The sequence below is a fragment of the Bacillus rossius genome, chromosome 3 (genome assembly GCF_032445375.1).
Source record: "Bacillus rossius redtenbacheri isolate Brsri chromosome 3, Brsri_v3, whole genome shotgun sequence".
In the NCBI taxonomy this organism is placed as follows: Eukaryota; Metazoa; Arthropoda; class Insecta; order Phasmatodea; family Bacillidae; genus Bacillus; species Bacillus rossius.
In genome coordinates this window covers 86,385,826-86,402,034 of record NC_086332.1, presented here as the reverse complement: position 1 = coordinate 86,402,034, position 16,209 = coordinate 86,385,826, and the positions used below count along the sequence as shown (strand labels likewise).

Here is a 16,209-nt window from a genome sequence, read left to right as displayed (position 1 = left end):
GAAGAGTATAGGCAGAATTTTTATTGTTATGAGATGTCTAATTTAATTGAAAAGAAGAAAGTTTAAAGATGCAAGGTAACATTATTATTGTAATAATTGAAAGAGATTAAGAGGTAGAGAGAAATAGGCAGTTTTTGTTTGTAAGTACTAAAGTTTACATATAGAAATTTAGTAACTAAGAATGAATAATAAGTTAAGTCTAGTGTAAAAGTTTTTTTTAAGTTTGTTAAGTTAAGAGTCATAAGTAAATTTTTTTTGAGAGAGAATGTCTTTGATAGGAAGTATTAGAAACTTATGGGAATTTTAGGGTAACATAAATAATGTAGGTAATGAATAATAAATAGATGGTAGGTCTTAAGTTAGGATTAACATTTGAAGCAGAATTTAATTAAGAAGAAGGAAAATAAATAGGCCTAATGAAAAGAACAAAAAAAGGATTTTATGGTAAAGCATTTTTTTTAAGTAATAAACAATAAATAATAATGTTGTTTCAGGGTAATGTGTACTAATAATACAATTTTTTTTAGGACTAAAGAACAGGAATTATGTAATTTAAATTAACATGTATTTTTGAAACTGTTACAGATTCCTTAAGATGAGCTGAGCAGCAGTCCAGTTTACAAGATGACAAGAGTTCGAGAGACAAGATACAAGATCACTGAAACAAGAGCCAAGACTGAAGATTCAAGAGAAGAGAAAGCTGGCAGCCATGGACTTACAAGTGGAGATTAATAAGGTCATGTAAAGTTTTATTTTTTTTTATGGAAGACAGTAACTGGAGTTTTTTTTTGTTATAAACATTATTTACAGAACTTTTTAGGTTATAGTAATGTAATGGAACTAGTGAGTTGTGGTAGCTGTCAAAAAGAACTAATACCTTAAGTTTAATTTTTAAAGTTAATTTTCTTAATTTACAGAGGGATTAGTAGTTTTTTTTAAACCTTATTTAGGTTGGAATTTAAATACAATAGCTTATTATAAATGTGTACGAACAGTTCAAGTTCACAGTACTGATAGGTAGGTCAGATGATCTTATTGATTTTGATGATTTGTTGTTTTGAGTTGATTTTTAAGTGTTGTGAATTAGACAATGAAATAGTTCTGAAAACTTAAATTATTTCAAGCTAAGAAATAGTAAAGTTAATTGTAACTCAAAGGACACCAGAATTTAATTTTTTTTTGAATTAGTAATGTTTGAAAATTTTATACTTTACAAGAAAGGTTATAAACAAACAGATCGGATGGAACAAGGATGCAGTAAATCACAATTTCATTTAGAATTATTGATTAGCTTTTGAGGTTATGAAGTAAAAGTAATTATAGTTTAAAAGTTTGAATAAAAAAAAATGTTTTTTTTTATTTGTTTGAAATAGAAAGTTTAAAAGTTAATTAGTCATGATCTAGGTGGGTGATGGGGTGGGAATTGGCCACTCTTTTTCCCTATAACCTCCCTAACATGGCCTTCTATTACAACTAACAGAAATAAAGAAGAAGAAAAATGAAGAATTATTAGTTAGAATGTTTCTTTCATGAAGATACCTGATGAACTTTTACTGTTTGGAAGAATAGAAGCAAGGTTAGTCAGATATTTTTACTCAGAAGAAGAAGAAGATAAAGCAGTTTTATGACTCGACAAGCCAGAGATTGGTGTTTCCCCTCTGCGCTTCTATTGACTACGTTGTTTACTCTCATGGGATAGCTGGTTCGGCACCATGGAGAGAGATTGGTGGGCATTGTGGTTGCCCCCAGAAGAAAAGAAGAGTAGAAGAGGTTATGGGTGGGTCATGTGAACTGACCTTCAACCCAGTTACTTCGTGGGGACTATTTGCTGTATAGAGAAGATCAAGACTCAAGAGTTAGGGAAAATTATTGGAGGTCATGTTTCCCTTCCTTAAGTTTTTCCTATCAAATTATTTGCCTGATTAGATTATGCTAAGGGTGGGATACTTTATGTTAGCAGTTGAATTAATTAATTTTATTTTTTTGTGTGTTTGCATCCTTGCCCATCGATTGCAGTTTAGTAGTTAGTTTTGTATTTGTCAGGCGTGATGGTAATGCCTGTTGATGATGTTTCAGAATTGTAATCTGTTCGTGATGAGGATGGCACAACTCCGAAGCAGATGTGGGGAGAAGTTGTGAGCTGCCCTGGAAGCCAGTCCAGTAGCTGTTGGAGTTGAGTGGTGTTTGCTGATGGCCAGCCCAGGGAGCTACTCTTCTCGACAACACTGACTTCGAGGAGTTGCACCAACCTTCACGAGATAAGAGTTTAATTAATTGAAACCCTGTAAGGACACTTAATTTTTTTTGAAGAACGAAAGAAGTATGGTAATAAACGGAAACCGAAAAAAAAAAAATAATAATAATTATCAAGAATTTGCACATTGTTTAACGAATACTGAGAAACTAAGAACAGTAATTTAATTTGTAAAGAGAGCTTCACTAACAGAACAATTTTTTTAGAATTGAGAACTCGAGCCTCTGAAGGTTCCTGTGAGAACAAACCAGATAAAAGTTTTACATTTAATTTTATGAATACTTGTTGTTTTAAAATAAATCTTATGCAGAATCTAGATGTATGTTCAGACAGCAAGGAACTAAGAAAATTATTATTTTTGTGAAATGAGGAATTTATAGTTATGGTTTAATGGAAAAAGACAATTTGTAATTTTGAGGTAGCTCGATGGGGCTCGAGCTCTGTGAGGGGAGGGTTATGTCGCGGGTTGAAATTTTGCAGGGTTGTTGAAATCAAATTTAGGGACTTTACTGACGGGACTCTGGGCTGGCTGCTCTGTTCACTCGTCAGCGCAAGTGGCGTGACCATGTAATTGGGGCACGGGGCCGGCGCGGCGCGCTGCGGGCTTGCAGAATTTTGTTTGTTTGTTTGGCCGCGCGCTGGCGCAGCCACGGGCCGCAGTTACTGGGGCGCGCTGTCGTAACAAGCCGCGCGGTGTGGCCTGCACATTGGGGTAGAGGGGGGGGTAGTCTTCCCAGATGTTCTAGTTAGTTGTTTAGTAAATTTGACTTCAATAACGAGCTTTTGTTATGGTAGGCGCGGCAGGGCGCGCGAATTTAAGCGCAAGTGAGTGGTGACTCGGGGCTCACTCAGGCGGAGGCTATGCGTCTCACCTGTGGTCACGAGTTGTTAGTTCGTTCGTGATGTAGGAATTCAAGCTTTCGGGCGGAAGCTATGGTCGACGCCAGAGGCCACGAGTCGTTTAATTTAAGTTAGGTCATAATGTAGTCGTCAAGCTTTCGGGCGGAGGCTATGGCCCTCGTCAGGGGTCACGCGTCATAGTTTTTAAAATGTAATGTTCGTTCGGGATTTCAAGGGCAGGAGAGGCCCCTACGTTATTTTTTTAAAGTAATCGATCAAGAAAGGCTTTTCGGAAAATGTGAGTATGGACTTATCTTTGTTTTAATTTTAAGTATTAATTATGATTTGAGGTATTCGGAAGGACTAGGGAAGTGTTTAGTGAAGTTCTCTCATTCTCTCTCTTGTAAGGTCGTTCAATCGTTAAGGAAGTAAAGAGATTATTGTTTTAAATTGTAATCCCGCTATTTAAATGTTCTTTAAAATGATGTTGAGTATTTGACTTTAAGAATAAAATAATTTTAATTAAGTATTATGTTATTTTGCAAAATCTCCTTAGTTCAGCTCTCACCAGACATCCTGTACGGGATGACGAACCTATGATCCTAGGTACAGTAAAGTATTTTATGAAGTTAAGACTAGTTGATGCCAAGCGAGTTGTTTCTATGTAAAGAGCTACGATTCTCTCCCCCCTCTGAAAGTGGATCGTGACAGAAATGGCGGTGGCACCGGCTAGGTGCACGTGACAATATATATTTATATAACTAAGATGTTACACATTTAAAAAAAAACAATATTGTAAAACACAAAGGTCGCTTTAACACACTAAACGTGCAAAGTGGGCTCCTTACTTTGTCTTTATTATGGGGTGTTTAATCTTTAATTTGATATTTGATATTATATATATAATCACACATAGTTGTTCTCTATTAAATCATCAATATTTTTATATTACACTACCGTATTACTGTACCTAAGTACTTATATCACTATTGTACTGGAGTGGATTCATTGGTTCGTTGATAATCTTGAATTACCATTTTTGGTTCTGAGTACAATTTAGAGAAGGGGTTATTTTAAAATCTTTAAATGGCTGAAACTTTTAAGCATAAATTTTAGGGGAAAACGGTAAATTTTTTCCCATTTGTAAAACGTAACTATAATACTGTTTAACTCTATAAAATTATCGAATTCTTAAAAATAAAAAATAAAAATAAAAAAAATAGTATTTAGGTACACACGTTGGAAGTTATACTTCTATGGCATTCCTAAAATATTAACCTGAAACATTTTAAAACACATAACACTAAGTAAATGTACGTATAATATATGTTTTTGCTTAAACGACTGAAACTTGTTTGCAAATACTTTCTAGAGAAAGCTAGAATCTTATTGGGTTGATTCAACAATTGAGATTTAACAGTAAAAATTTCATAACGAATTTTTTTTTTTCCATGGTGTCGAATATAAATGTAGGCTAACAATTTGTTTTATCTATACAACTAGCTGCCCAACCCGGCTTCGGGCTTCGCACGGCTATACTAATGGAAAAAAATTAAGCCACATCTCCCATTTACATTAATGGTAAATAAAAAAATTCCAGTGAAAATTTATTACAATGCTGTATAATGTACCGGAGAGAAAATGAATAGCACCGATGGTTTCCCGACTCGTGCACGCAACGTACAACTGATGTACCCGTACATCGCTACGGCAGTCTACAGGCAGATCACTCTTGCGCCGCTCATTATACATGCCCCTCCTTGTGGGTACGCCACTGCCGCGCGATGCCCGTTGCCATGGAGACGCAGAAGGCATGAACAATGCAAAATCCTGTTCTCATGCAGACAAAGTACCCACTGTTGCCTGGTTTTAAACACCCATGGGATCTAATTTTCGGAAAATGTCATCCTGCGTAACATAATGTACATTACTGTGAAGTTTCAAGTCTGTAAAATATATATACTTGAAAAAAAAAAAAAGGGCAATTTTTGATATTTCAAGTACCCGCCAAAATTTCAACGGTGATGAGGACTGCACTAACAATGAAATAGTCGTTGCCATAGAGACGAATGAAGCATCAACAAAGCAACAGCCGTTGCCATGGTGATTTCCTACCAAAAACTGGAAATTCTGATATATTACGCCCCCGAAACTCCCCTTGGGATCGGATTTCCGCAGAATCCGTTCTTAGTGAGCGTCTACGTCACAAAATGAGTAACTATGCTAAATTTCAAGTAAATCGGGTGTATAGTTTTAGAGATCTCGTGATGAGTGAGATTTTATCCCCTTGGGGGTAGAATTAATCAAAATCCTTTCTTAGCGGATGCCTACGTCATAACATCTACCTGCATGCCAAATTTTATCCCGATCCGTCCAGTGGTTTGGGCTGTGCGTTGATAGATCACTATGTCAGTCAGTCACCTTATAGTTATATATATATATATATATATATATATATATATGATGAACGCTGCGCTATCTCTACATTTTAATGTTACCGAGAGCTTAAGATGTTATACATCAAATATATGTTTATATCTTTAGTAATATACTATATATTTTTTTAGTAATACAATAAATATTTTTAGTAATATTTGTAATAATATGTTTATATTTTTAGTTCGAGTTTGTCTAATTTGGACACAAACCAGCACGAAGGCAACAAAGCTTATCTTTTTGGCCCGTGTAACCTTTTAAAAATCTTACAGTCAGATCCCAGATGTTTTCTGTGATTTACGTCAGCTTTTAAACATGTTTTTGTTTCTTCTTTTTTTTCCGCACTGAGAACTGGAGGCGAATTTCCTCGCAAATACTGCCCAGCATAGGAGATATCCACGGCAGAATACGAGTTAGCTGAAAAAAACTAATCGAAGGCCAAACTGCAGCTTTAGAATGCACAGTTAATGGCGATAATTGCAGTGCGCGTAAACCGGTTGAGCAGGTGCGACATCAGTGCACAAGGAACAGAAATATTACGCGAGCCAAAACAAACTTCGGTCAAGGTCACAAGTATTAAAAAATTGCATACTACAGTGTGTGGGTTGCAGTTTACGTAAACCACAGACTAGTGATGGATATAAATTGAATGCGTAAGCTGTGCAGTAGGACATTCTGAGCGGACGCAGCTGGTGCCTTGTTGATGAATGCTGTTTGTACATACTTGGGATGTTTATGTTTCAATGCAGTGAGCATTCAATAGTATTTCCTTACTTGTGCATTAAATCAATTATTTACCAGTAGGTACTTAATAATAAAAAGAACCTATGTCTGTTCGAGTACTATCTGTAAACAAACGCCCGTGGCCTTACATCAGCTGGTTTTGAAAGTTATGTCGGGAGATCGTACGTCAATGTCAGCCATAAGCAGACAAGAATCGGGGGTCAAGTTCACTAAACGACACGATGCATTACATATTAATTCTATTGGTTGGAGAGAAAAAAAAGTAGGAGAAAATGTATGACGTTATGGAGGTTGGCAAAATATGACAAACTTTAATAGATGAACGTAGGAAAACATTGAAAACTAAATAGCGCCGAGAAAATAAATGTGAGTTTTGGAGCGATAGTAGCAGTTTTGGTACGGAATATCTTTATAACGGTAATAAGTACACAATAAGTATTTAGTAGGTAGTAAGAAATGCAAAGTGATGATGAGTATCGCAAGATCGTGTTTATTTATATTGAAATAATATAACGGTATAGTGTAGAGAATTAATGTGTTGTATAAGTAATAGTAACCAGGAAAACGATATTAAGTGAATTAAATGGTGGAATCGCAAAGTTTTTGACGTACATTTTATATATACAAGAGAAATATTGACAGAAGCTATTATAGCCATTAAGGAAAGAAAGTTAAGTTTCTTTTTTTTATGATTTTTAAATGTTTGTGATTTGTAGTTGTATTTTATGTGCATTTCGTTTGCTACATTAGATGAGAGGTGTGTTGGGCGATTCACTTGCGATGTTAGGTAAGTATTTGCTTTCTTTGTTTAGGTGAATCATAAAATTTATTAGGTAATGTAAAAAGTCTCGTATTACTACGCGAAATAAAAAAAAACAATTCTATTTACAAATACTTAAAACCCTTTAAAAATTACGTTTCACCAACTAAATTCCTTTAACCAATACATGTAAACGTTTTATTTTATTTACATAATTATATACTAAACGTACATATTTGTATGTACGGTAATAATATAGGTATGAGACAAGAGGATTGATTTCATAATTTTTCTTAGGGCGTGAGTATATTAGTCGCAAAGAAACACAGAATTTTTATTATGTATTGCACAGTTACTGCTCTATTGCCCCCAAAACAATAGGATTAGGCGTCATTTAAAAATTACACTCTTTTGTTTATATGATGTATTTATATTTAAACAGACTCACGCTTTTGCCAAAATTACCAAATGTAAGGTAGTAATTGATGCAGTAGTTTTTTTTAATTTTAATACTAATTACAATACCCAATACTTTTGGCATTAAAACTCGAAGTGCAGTAATAATTGTTCCGTATCCCGTAATCCAAGTTTATACCTATATCATGCTGGCGTGATTATTAATCATTGATCCTATGGTACATGTTTTAAGTTTGGACGTAAAAAGAACCTGGCCTATCAAAAACTGGGATATCACGAACCAGCAAATTATGTCAGCTCTTGTGGAAACATTTTCTTTCGTATTTAACTTAGTATCGCTGTTCATCGTAGTATTACGTATTTTTGTTATGACAGCATATTTCGACGTACTAACTTAAAACAGCTAACATGTATCGTAGGATCATAACTTCAGGCTCAAAGGATAAATTTGGATACGTGATACGGAACGTTGTGCTATGTTATGTTGACATCTATTTATTACAGTACTTGTGTTGATTCCAGAAATAAGTTACTGTGAAGCTATCTTTACACATTCTACACCAATATGCACTCTCCAGTCCTGCATAACCCCGCTGTGCACTCTTAGTAAAATTTGCTGTTTTAGTTTCAAAATACGTGGTTCAAACCTATTAAAGTATTACCAGTTATGTTTATATATTAGTTGCACCAACAATTCGGCTTCAGTTAAAACGAACTACGTACGTAGACTTTTTTTAAACTTGGAATTAGCGCGAAGCGACTTGAATATGTTGATGGGAGCCAACATGAGAAATAAAACACTGTCTTAAGCACTAATTTGTTTTCTACAAAGCGAAGAAAGAATAGTGATAATTTCAATGTTAACTTCATACAACTTCTTTACTTTAAAAACACTCCTTTGAAAGGAAATGTTTTTTTTTTTTTTGCAAATATAATTGACTGACATTCCGTTTTCAAGATGTATATATTATTATCTTCAGTGCACTCGTAAGGTCTAGAAGCACCGGTGTTTAAAAACTGTAAGTAATCAAAAAACTATACAACTGAAAAATGTTTTATCGAACTTTATATAATTATTTTCAGATTTCCCTTACATCAACACTTGTTTTCAGTACATGTAATGTTCTGAAACAAATTTTGGAGACCAATTATAAAACCTACTAGTTAAACAACAGTGTAATTTTAGGGATTGAACATGAATAACAGCTCATGAAACTACAAGAAAATATAATATGCTGACTCGGGAAATAAAACTTTGTATTTAAAACTTTGCTTTGCAATTTACATTAAGTTAACTTAAATACGAAATTAATTTAGCTAAGAACATGGGCAAGTACTCACTCATATAAGACAGGTCTATGATAGGGATCTCAGCTTTCGACAGTAGAGTCTCCATTTTGTTGCACACGGATTGGTGAACCAGGTGAAACTGTTTTTCTAAAGCACGCGCCTTTCACTCACAGCCACGCTGTCGAGTCTCAACCTCCTCCAAGTACGAGTCGACAATCAACTGCCAACAGTTTCAAACCGCGCGTCTCTTGTCCTCGCTGTTTCCCCTTCCACCTTCCGGGAGCAAGCAATCCTGCCAACTAGCAACGCGCGCGCGCTTCGACTGCCGCCAACCATGGAAAAACTAAACCTTCAGCAAGTGACGTTTTTCAACATACTGCTATCAAAGTCGCGGTAGTTAATAAGGTAAAACAGCTGCAAACACGTGACGAAAAATTTAGGTTCTCATAAAGCATTATTTTTGAAGTTATACTTCTTTAAGCACGTCATGAAAAAATGATGAGAGTGGTTTTTTACGATGGCGCGCACGATGCAACAATATATTCACAGGATGAAAAAAAAGGGTACATATAAATAAACAAGGCGAACACACGTGTTGCAGCTCCAACCTTTTATATCCCAATTCGTAAATATTGTGGGACGCACCACTCGTATTTGTGTGCCTAAAGAAAAATGTTATTAGCATAACTATTCTCGAAAGAAAATTGTACATTTAAATAGTTAAAGAAATGATAACCCTAAATTTTATAATACGTAAGACTTTTAGCTTTATTATTTTCATCATACATAATTTCATTCCATTCATATTATGCTTTGGTAGTGCAATAACAAAGCGTATGTAAACAAAATTTATGCAATTGTTTTTGATTTGGTTCAAATCCCGTCACCTGAAAAAATTAATTTTATATATAAATGAACATTACAGTATACAAATTGTACTTTAAGCAAAAATGACATTATTTTTGTTCTTTATCTAATAATAAATTGCCGTAATAGCTTTTAATACATAGCTTACTTAGTATGTTGGTTCAGTTATTTCATACTATATAGTCTTTATTTGTTCCTTATAGTAAAAATATATAATATCAGCACAACAACCTTGAACAAAAAAGGTAACTCTGTAATTGAATACACCTACGTTTGTATGTAAAGGAGTATCCAGAAATTCTTCATGAATAAACGAATTATTTATAGAAACTACACCCCTGTTAAATGAGGAGTGAGCTGGTTTTATTCATTAAGAATATAAGAATGGTGAGCATTACTATTGCGTTAAAATGTGCTTGTTCCTTTGTCTCAGCTTTTAAGGTTTTTGACGTGACAACGTCTAATAAATCGATGAACGCCGGCTGCACGCACGAAAAAGTGTCCCGTTACGCACATTGTCCCGTTACGATGTGTTCCGTTACGCTCATTGTACGCTTGCGCCGCATCTATCTCTCTTCCACTCGATTGGAACAACCATCGATTTGACTTTTTCGAGGCACATTAAACTTGAAACACTCCCATTCGTTTCCTACTTTTCCTATCATCGTCCTATCCTTAACAGAATAATACAGATTGGAAGAGGTTAAATAGCAAACATGTATAAAAAAAATTGGTTGTCTGTAAAGTCGGTTGACGGACGATAGTTTAACGTGACAACGTCATAACAAAACATTGATGAAATGATTGCAACCTTTTATGAATAAAATTGAATCATTTTTATTGAATTATCACTATTTTGTATGGATACAAAGGAGTGAAATGAAATCTACAATTTAATTGATAAATTTACTTTTATTTGCACTCATTAATTCAAATATGTTTATTACTTTAACGAAGAGATTATTTTAACTATAACTTTTATACATGTTTGCTATTTAACTTCTTTCAATCTGTGTTATTCTATTAAGGATAGGACGATGATAGGAAAAGTAGGAAACGAATGGGAGTGTTTCAAGTTTAATGTCCCTAGAAAAAGTCAAATCGATGGTTGTTCCAATCGAGTGGAAGAGAAATAGATGCGGCGCAAGCGTACAATGAGCGTAACGGGACGCAGCGTAACGGGACGCAGCGTAACGGGACAATGTGCGTAACGGGACACTTTTTCGTGAGTGCAGCCGGCGTTCATGGATTTATTAGACGTTGTCACGTCAAAAAGTTATAGTTAAAATAATATGTTCGTTAAAGTAATAAACATATTTGAATTAATGAGTGTAAATAAAAGTAAATTTATCAATTAAATTGTAGATTTCATTTCACTATTTCTTTGTATCCATACAAAATAGTGATACTTCCATAAAAATTATTCAATTTTATTCATAAAAGTATGCAATCATTTCATCAATGTTTTGTTATGACGTCACGTTAATCTATCGTCCGTAAACCGACTTTACAGACAACCAATTTTTGACGTGACAACGTCTAATAAATCGATGAAAGCCGGCTGCACGCACGAAAAAGTGTCCCACTACGGATGTCCCACTACGGATGTGCCCTGTTTGCTCATTGTACGCATGCGTGGCATCTCTCTTCATGCTCATTGTACGCATGCGTGGCATCTCTCTCCAACTCGATTGGAACAACCATCGATTTGACTTTTCAATCATATTTTCGTCGTTTGAATTATTAATATTATGTAATTTAACGATCGTCCACCGATTTTCAGCACAATCGGTACGGTTATTTAAAAGTAATGTTGAATATTCAAATACGTTTTGAACCAACAATGGTGTTTTACAGTTACACATAATAATTCAAATTACACCCGGGATCTTTTGCACAATGTTTTAAAAACTATTGTAACACATTATAAATAAGTTTGGTGTATTTGGGATGAGTATTTGTTATAAAATCGTGTTATAAAAACGTGTTATAAAAACGAAATAATATTATTCCCCTACCCTGAAAAAAGTTTATAAATATGAATATATAACATTTGAAACTATCAAGTTTCAAGTATGGCTTTGTGGCCATTCGCTCAGCATCGCAGACTTCCAATTGTAAAGGATTTCGGTTCGAATCCGGGCAGGTACACCATTTTTTTTGTACTTGTAAAAATAAATACGGCGCACGCAACATTTCAATAGTAACAGAAATATATTTGAATTAATGAATGCAAATAAAAGTAAATTTATTAATTAAATTGTACATTTCATTTCACTCCTTTGTATCCATACAAAATAGTGATAATTCAATAAAATGATTCCAATTTAAAAAAAATTCTTCCTTAAAGAATATAATATTTTTAATGCCTAAATGGTTTGGTTGCAAAAACCTATTACGGCTCAGTCTCAGGCCGAATATGATATTTCCTTTTCTTCTGGATCAATCATTTCATTAATGTTTTGTTATGACGTTGTCACGTTAAACTATCGTCCGTAAACCGACTTTACAGACAACCAATTTTTTTTATAGTTTCTCAAACTATTAATAAGTAATTAATAAAAATTAAAAATATAAATAATATATGTTTCCATTACATTATTTTTGAAGTTATACTTCGTTAGGCGCGTAATGAAAAAATTATGAGAGTAAAATTTTATGGTTCTACACACAAATAAAAATTATAATTATATATGGGTTTTTATACTTTAGTTATTGGTATTGTATACTGGTCCATATATTTAAAAACATTTTTTATAGTGAATATTAGTGATAGAATTTGTGTATTAAACTTTCAAGTGCATTTATGTAAGTTATTTTATATTCCTGCACATAAAACGTATTTGCATTATAAATTATTTCAATATTATTTAATAACTATTGACGTGACAACGTCTAATAAATCGATGAACGCCGGCTGCACGCACGAAAAAGTGTCCCGTTACGCACATTGTCCTGTTTCGCTGTATCCCGTTACGCTCATTTTATATTGCTCTTTGCTAACCTGAACCTCCTAGTATTGCGACCGAGTCCGTGGCGTAATTCTGTTTTCATGCATTTCAATGTAACATTTTCATAAAGGAAACTTTTGACTTGTATTTAGTTCTGCAAAAAAAAAAACTTATTTAATAAATATTTTATATTTTCTGGGCAATGTCCTAACGACACTCACTTACTTTTAGACTTGTTATTTAGTTTTACTTAATTAAAACAGTTGCCTTTGTGAAAAAGCTAAGTTATATATTGTTAAAATTTTCTGGTTAATTATATTTCTTACAAGTCTTAAAGTAGTGTCCTTAAGTCACGATCCCCAAAAGAAAAACTCTACATTTATTATAGATAGTATTTGGCAAAACTGAAAAAAATTACATATTAAAAAACAGCAGATTCAGGGCTATGTATATTTTATATTAGGACTGTTGTATAGGTATCTGTTTTGTATGTAATGCTCACTATGTTATAGATATCGTAAATAATTGCATTATTGAGGTTAAACGTATTTAAAGCTGGTAGCTTGAGTCAAGGCGATGACTCATCAGAGCTCAGCGACAGTGCAATTCTCACGAGTCGGGCACTCGTAGGAGGAGTGGGTAAGGGAGAGGGGAAATAACAAATAAAGTAGAGTCGGACGTACCTAAAAATTAAATGCAGGTTTTTCGTTGCCATATTTGTTACATTTGTGAGCTTCCCCTGTGGACCTATATTGTGTAGGTACTAAATTGTTTAGTTTATGATTTCGGGTAAAGTTTAAAAAAAATTTATTGTTCAAGAGGATTTTTGAAGAATAAAGTATCACTTCTAACATGAGTGATGATCACATAAAAAAATTAGTTATTAATTTTGAAGAAGTTATTTAAAAATATAAGTGTATAATATAAGTTTAATTTAAATTGACATTATTTTAAAAATAATAAAAAGAAACATTAACATGGTACATGTAGATTAAGGGTGACAACAGAAGTGTCATTGAACAGAGATTTATTACTTTTGTCTTAGATGTTCAAATTTATGTCCTATACTTTAGGAAGACTTTCAGATGCAATTCAGTATATTAAAAACCTGTTATTATATTAAAATATGATCGCAAAGTTCATATTTTTCTCTGCCTGAAATAGCACAGTCCTCTAACCTCAATATCACCAGTATCATCTTCGTCGGTGTCTGTTAATATTTGATCTATTTTATTTCCACATTAAGCTTGCAAATTATACTTGTAAAATATTTTACAGCCATGTTAACAGTAGTAGGTATTGTATGAGACCACGTAGGTTAACAAAAACTTTAAGAAACACGAGGGAAAAATTTCTTGTTGAAACACGTTGTGTCATGTAAACATGTAGTATGGTTAAAAGTGATTGGTTGCAGTTTTTTTAATTAAACATCTGCTTTTATTTATTATTCAGCTACAAGAGAATATACTTGTTACATGTAGACATGTAGTGTTATGAATTAGGCCAGAACTGACTCAAAATTGTAAAATAACTTTATATGAACATATTTTTTTTAATTCTATGTACACGCCTTAGACGATACTGAGAAAATGAACTATATGAAGTGTTGAGCCAATCATTCGTCACCCATTTCGAAAGATGACATTGGTATAGGCCTAGTGGTACAATTAGATTGCTGTATTATGAGTGGAAAATGTACTTGAATCGTTGTTAGTTTAGGAATATATAATTGTGCTTGATAAAAAATATAACTGAATTCTAAATTAATATGGTTGTCAGAAGTTAAAACAAATGATAAAATAAAAAAATGCTATTTCGAAAAAAACTGAAAATGTAAGTTACAATTTTTTTTATAAAAAAACATTTTAATCTGTAGTAAGATTTTATCTCCATGCTGGTTATTTTAGCCTGAAGCTTCAGGATTTTTGGTCACTCGTTACCTTTTGTGCTGTAAAAATTTCAAGGCTATAAATTATCACATTCTTTTTAACGCTTTAATAGTGCAGATTTGCAACCCCCTTAGTGAATTTTATACCTGAAACAATTAAGGTTAAATGAGCCGTCTCATCTACTAACGTTCCCCAACTCTTATGCAGAACATACCAGCTGGCTCATCTACTAGTGCAGCCTCACCAACTCTCTAGATGACTTGAACTTCTGCATCACCAAAGATAAGAAGAGAAGTCTTATTTACTTAAGCAGTCTTTCTCTGCCACTTCACTTCAAACACAGAAGCACACCAGAGTAGTTAAGATGGCTCCTCTAATAGTGCAGTCTTTCCGACTCACTCGCTGACTTCGGCCCAGCAGTACACAAGGTAAGAAGAGCCGTCTCATCCACTAAAGCAGTGTCAACAACTCTATTGCAGACTTCGATCCCAGCATCACACAATATGTAATTGCATAAGGTGAAGTTAATATTTTTTTCCTGATAACGTGTGCATTTGAAGAAAAAATATGAATTTTTTCTTTACTTTCATTTATTATTGTATTTTTTTTTATAAAAAATATTAATTCGTGTCAGTATATTGTTATTTTTTGCTACTTAAGACAGTTGTTTTAAATGTTGAAGATAACAAATCCTATAATAATTTAGTATGTATTAAAGTTGCATACAAATGTGAAATATCGTTAACTCTGCATTTCAAACAAGGATGTTATTATATTATACCACCGCACAAGAAAGGTATCTGGTGCCCTGCTGTACCCGCTGCAAACAGCTATCAGACCGGCCGGACACAGGCCGGACACAGTCCCTGCACCAGTGGCTGCAGTGAGACAGGAAGGTCGGCAGAGGCTGAAGAGAGGCATCTTGCCACAAGAGGCGAGCTGAAGAACTATAAGCAGCGAGGCTTATGGAAGAAATGTAATTGTTGTGCATAAGCCTCATGAGAGAATGTATTGATGAGGTACCTTAAAACTAGTCCAGGCAAAGCTTTCAAAGCAATGTCTTTTTTAATTAAAAAATGGTTGGATGGGCATTAAGAGGTAACTCACAATGTAATAAAAAAATTCTAACCCATCCCAAGCTGTACCTCCCGAGGTGATGTGGGAAACAGCTTCATCTACTAGACATCCCGAAGACACAGGAAGGGAGGTTGGACGGTGGACGCCTGTTATCGCCGGCTGGACACGTTCCGCAGCTCAGTTGCATGCTGCTGCAAGCATGTTACAGTGTGTGGTGCACACCGCTTCTGTTCGCCCCGTCGACAATGGCAGGCTGACAATGCGCAGCTCCCACAGCTTCAGAGTACTATCTGTTCCCTTCCTACTTTTAAGTTTCCCGAGCGTGGCCACCTAAGTTCCTACCCCCTCCCTCTGGTCATAAACTTTGCGCACCACAATGCACGTGAGGTGTCTCCTCCTCCCCCCTTCACCTGACACACCATAGCTTATACGAGGGTTTTTGTTTTTCAACATCCGATGTGCTATAAAAATAAAGACAAATTTACGTAATATTGTAATTTTACTACCAAAAGTTCAGCAGGGTCTTACTTATTTTTCTACATAACCGCCAAAACAATCGATGCATTTGTCATATCGTAACACAAGCTTCTCGATGCCTTCTTCAAGGTGGATGGACTAATCGCGCGGCGCACTGGCTCCCGCGTCAAGACTTATCACAAGGATTGCGAATAGTGGGGCAGGATG

The 16,209-nt window shown here is 34.4% G+C and overlaps 1 protein-coding gene across 1 annotated transcript in view; it reads right to left on the bottom strand.

Annotated features, from left to right (window-relative positions):
* The window catches only part of LOC134531006 (uncharacterized), a 185,711-nt gene extending 176,705 nt beyond the window's left edge, over positions 1-9,006 (bottom strand). Inside the window, exon 1 of the mRNA XM_063366435.1 lies at positions 8,793-9,006. Coding sequence (XP_063222505.1) covers positions 8,793-8,847 — 55 coding nt within the window. The 5' untranslated portion in view covers positions 8,848-9,006. The remainder of the gene's footprint in view (positions 1-8,792) is intronic.
* Between the last annotated feature and the right edge of the window lie 7,203 nt (positions 9,007-16,209).